General features: G+C 37.1%; 2 protein-coding genes across 6 annotated transcripts in view; one reads left to right on the forward strand and one right to left on the reverse strand.

Annotated features, from left to right (window-relative positions):
- LOC125027515 (transmembrane protein 243-like) overlaps positions 1 to 995 on the reverse strand; it is a 2,676-nt gene extending 1,681 nt beyond the window's left edge. Inside the window, exon 1 of one of the 5 annotated variants that reach the window (XR_007115027.1) lies at positions 866 to 995. Coding sequence is in view for 1 of the 5 variants with exons in the window: in XM_047616596.1 (XP_047472552.1) it covers positions 805 to 823 (19 nt within the window). In the remaining 4 variants the exon portion in view is untranslated. The other 4 variants (XR_007115029.1, XR_007115028.1, XR_007115030.1 and 1 more) reach the window with 4 other exon arrangements.
- Positions 996 to 2,898: 1,903 nt separating this feature from the next.
- On the forward strand, positions 2,899 to 4,626 carry LOC125027514 (F-box/SPRY domain-containing protein 1-like). The gene has a single exon (XM_047616595.1). It carries the CDS (start codon positions 2,936 to 2,938, stop codon positions 3,533 to 3,535), a length of 600 nt encoding a protein of 199 aa, XP_047472551.1. The 5' UTR covers positions 2,899 to 2,935; the 3' UTR covers positions 3,536 to 4,626.
- The last annotated feature ends 374 nt before the right edge of the window (positions 4,627 to 5,000 follow it).

The raw sequence follows: 5,000 nt of genomic DNA on the forward strand, positions 1-5,000 counted from the left end.
AGGAAATAATAAACCATGGCACTTATTATCACTCACGCCCAAACTAACAAAACTATATAAATCTACGATGCCCTATCCTGGAGTAGTCCTCTGGATGACTAAAATGTATAATGAAATGAAAATTTTGATTATCCTGTAAGTGTCTTACATCTTATAATTCATAAATAACTCTCCTGACAATGCATTTGCACACATGCTGAGAAATCACGGTGTTTGAACTAACATGTTCCTACAGAATTTTAACAATGTACTAAATCACTCGATTGGTTAGATTTCTGAATATGCATCTCAAAGTTCACTTCATTAACAGAAAAAGGAATACATGGTCAGTTATTAACTGCTAAAGGTATCTATTTAAATCTGATGTCTCATTTTTTTTTATTTTTTTTTTTTAAAGTTTGTCATGTGTAGTAAAAATAATGTAACACTTAAAACCATGTAATACATTTTGTGTGTGTGTGTGTGTGTGATTTTTATCACAAAGATCCTTTCCATTCATAACTTTCTTTACCAGGAATGTTAAACAGGAAACATTTATCAAAACTCATTGGGTTCCCACTACTATACAATGACGTTAATTCACTCACTAAATTACTCTCCTTTCAATCTGCGTTATTTAGCACCTGTACACTACCCAAACCGCCTTCAACTCATCAATAATCCAAAGTTTGATATATTCTACGCCCCAGGCAAGTTTCCGTGACGTGTTCCTCCCATAACATGACATCACCTCAGACATTAATCTCAAAATATTTAATTCCAAGTGTTCCAACACATGTCACGCAATGAAATGTTATAGTATACCATCACATCTACCAGGCATGCATACTCCAGTACTGATTGTTGAAAGAACTATTGCCAAAACCTTGGATTTATGTTGAAACAAGGGATGGTTGTGAGTCAGCTGACAGTTTTACGTTTCCCGTCTCGTGTGAGTGTGTGCGTTCGTGTGTTTTTGTGTACATATAAGTGTGTGTGCGTACGTGCGTGTGCGGCTGTCCGAGTGCGTGCGTCTGTGTTGACAGTCTGTGAATACACTTTTTGCATATATCGTGCATATACTTGTTACATAATTTGTAGTCATATTATTATTATTATTGGTGTTTGATTATCAGCATATCAATTTTATAAAATGAATTATAATAATAATAATGACAATAGTAGTAGTAGCAATAGCACACACACACACACACACACACACACACACACACACACACACACACACACACACACACACACACACACACACACACACATATATATATACATATATATATACACACACATATATACACACATATATGTGTATATGTATATATACACATATCTGTGTGTGTGTGTCTATATATATATATATATATATATATATATATATATATATGTATATATATGTGTGTATATATATACATGCTACACACACACACACACACACACACAGGTGTGTGTGTGTGTGTGTGTGTGTGTGTGTGTGTGTGTGTGTGTGTGTGTGTGTGTGTGTGTGTGTGTGTGTGTGTGTGTGTGTGTGTGTGTGTGTGTGTGTTAGTGTGTTCATTTATCTCTCCCACTGCAAGTGAGGTCGCATTTATAAGACAAATGTTAACGTCATTAGATCCTAAACTTATGATTCATGAAACCTTTAACAGCAGGAAAAACAACGTTCTTGGCAAGCATTTCCCTGCCTCTGGCTCGGAAGGGGTGCAGGTCGCTAGGAGTAAATACACGGTCACTGATCGCCGCCCCAGCAGGGAGGATTGACGATATCGTCAGTGACGCTAGGACATACCACACTAGACTTCTCAGTCAGGTGTATATTACATCTTAAATATGCATGAGAAACAATATATGTAATCTATGAAAAACGAGTCACCCAGCACCGCAGTTCCCTCCGATGCTAAAAGTGTGCCGTCACCCTTCCAACACCGACGGCCACTTGAGTGCCATATGTGTGTGTGTGTGTGTGTGTGTGTGTGTGTGTGTGTGTGTGTGTGTGTGTGTGTGTGTGTGTGTGTGTGTGTGTGTGTGTGTGTGTGTGTGGAGGGAGGGAGGGAGGGACAGTAATTCATCCCTGATAAATTACTGTCAAAACTGTAGGGGAAATCGTTCTCCTTTCATTAAGAGGAGAGGACAGAGAGAGAGAGAGAGAGAGAGAGAGAGAGAGAGAGAGAGAGAGAGAGAGAGAGAGAGAGAGAGAGAGAGAGAGAGAGAGAGAGAGAGGGGGGGAGGGGGGGGGAGAGCAGAGAAAGAGAGAGGGGACAGATATAGAGAGGACAGAGAAAGGAAGAGGGGACAGAGAGGGACACACACACACACACACAAACACACACACACACACACATATATATATATATATATATATATATATATATATATATATATATATATATATATATAGAGAGAGAGAGAGAGAGAGAGAGAGAGAGAGAGAGAGAGAGAGAGAGAGAGATTATTTAAAGTACTCTGTATGAATGAATTAATAATGCGGTTGCTATGGTTATTAACAATTTGTTAACCAAGCCTTGTCATTTAACATTGCCTTGTGCATTTTATGCCACTTTAGAAAATGTGTAAATATAAGCTATCTCTGCGGTATTGTGTTAAATTAACATATGCAAATGTCATTCAGATTGAAGCCCGCGTCGAGATCGAACCGCGACTGTGAAGAAACAAAATAAAGATAATAGTACTGATAATAAAATAATAAAAGTGAAAAGGATAAGACAAAAATAAAATGCAACATGTTTGCTTCACAAGGTGCTTCAAGATAAGTGATACAAAAGATTCGAATCCTAAGGCGCGACAGAAAGAGAAGATGCGATTGTAGCTTGTTTCCTTGTGGGATCGAGGAGGAGCAGCGTCACCTATACGGACCCCTTTCCCTCGTCCTCTGTATTGTTCTCTCGCGTTTATACTCTAGTGTTGTTGCTCAGCCGGCAAAATGGTGAATTGGTGCTTCTTGTCGGATCACGTTTTAGAGGTCATATTCTCGTACTTGGACGTGCACGACTTACGGAACTGTTCGTTAGTGTGTAAGACGTGGTACAGATACTTGAATGACGAGAACAACGACGTGTGGCGGCTGCATTGCATCAGAAAGCTAGCCGAGGAGGCTTTGAAATCGGACTTATTAGCATCTGTTCCCACGTATAAAGCCAAGTTAAGAGCATTCTACCATGCGTGGAACCCGAATGATTGCTCGAGAAACATTTATGTCAAGCCCAATGGCTTTACGCTGCACAGAAACCCGGTGGCCCAGAGCACGGACGGAGCCAGAGGGAAGATCGGGTTCAGGTCAGGTAGACATGCATGGGAAGTGGTGTGGGAAGGACCCCTTGGTACTGTGGCTGTAATTGGCATTGCAACAAAGGACGCGGCTGTGCAGTGCCCCGGGTATGTGGCGTTGTTAGGCTCCGATGAGCACTCCTGGGGGTGGAATCTAGTCGACAATCATTTGTTACACAATGGAGACTCCCAGGGGAATTACCCCTTGTTGAACAATGCACCAAAGTATCAGGTACGTTTGCAGAGCCTGTGGTGATAACATGTTTGTGTATAAAGTGTTGAGATTTAACAAAAATTGTGGTTTGAAGATTTATATGGTAGTGGTTAGAAATGGCGTCTAATCTGTAGAGATTTGATAGACCTCCGTACATGTATTTTGAATAATAATTTGAAGAAGGAATTGACAGCTGATATTTAAACTGTTCTTTCACCCCTTTGCTGAACTTGATTTGTGTGTTTTCATTGTCGTTTTCATGTTTCGGAAGTATTTGAGCATCTGTCACAGACCATTTTACAGGGTAATGTTTTAGATTCATACAGCCATCGAACCTTGCAATTATATTCCTATTTTTTTTCATATTGTCATAGTTTTCCTTCATAAATGAAGTACAAGGTAAAATCTGCCTGTAATGGACAGAATGACACTTTTCATCTAAATTATAACTTTTGAAAGTTAATGATTAAAAAGCTGTGCAATATATAATACTTTGGTATAAATGGTATAGGTAAAGTTCTGACTAGCCGTCTTTAAACCGGAAAAAAATATATGCATGTGATAGAGCAAATAAATCTAAGAAACTTATCTTCTATGAACTTCCGTCGCAAATCAGAAATAACGAAGTTATTGGACACGCAAGTGTCACAGAGCCCCTGATAGGAAATATAGTGATCCAGTGGGGTCTGGGTGTAAATCCCCCTAGTTAGAAAGTTTTTGGTTCATATGTTTGTGGAATTCCCAGGAATGGTTGGAGTAATAGGAACTTAATCTGCATTCACTTTATTAACATTACCAATACTTTCATTTATGTTATTTGTGATGGAAAATAATGAGTTTCACATAAATTACAATATAGATGATTGCAAGAAGGATCAATAATTGCAAGATTGGATGGCCGCGTGAAACAAAAAATTACCGCAAATAATATAAATTAAAATATTGGTTATAGTGCAACCCTCTGACACTAAGGCCTCATGACTTTGTGTCTCCACATGAGGCTTTCCACCTGTATTGCATGCATTCAGAATGCCTCGGAGATGAAGTTGTCAGCGACTGATTTTGTTGTACTAATTTCCATCTTGATCTTGTGCTGTGCATCTGTAATAAAAAGTTTATATAGATAAGTAAAGCAAAAGAAGTCTATGCGAAGATAATCCAGTATTCTAGAATGTTTTTCTTAACAATATTGTAGTTCAATAAAATCATATTTATTGAAAAAATATATATATATATATGTATATATATATATATATATATATATATTAAATATACATATATACACACATGTATACACACATACATATATATGTATATATATATATATATATATTTTATGGATATATATACATATATATATGTACATATATATATGTATATATTTGTATATATACATATATATGTCTATATATACATATGTATATGTATATTCATGTATGTATGTATACATACACACACATATATATATATATATATATATATATATATATATATACACACATACATA

The sequence above is a fragment of the Penaeus chinensis genome, chromosome 7 (genome assembly GCF_019202785.1).
Source record: "Penaeus chinensis breed Huanghai No. 1 chromosome 7, ASM1920278v2, whole genome shotgun sequence".
Taxonomy (NCBI): Eukaryota; Metazoa; Arthropoda; class Malacostraca; order Decapoda; family Penaeidae; genus Penaeus; species Penaeus chinensis.

Coding starts and splice junctions, on each gene's coding strand:
- LOC125027514 (XM_047616595.1), top strand. CDS start 2,936: ATGGTGAATTGGTGCTTCTTGTCGGATCACGTTTTAGAGGTCATATTC.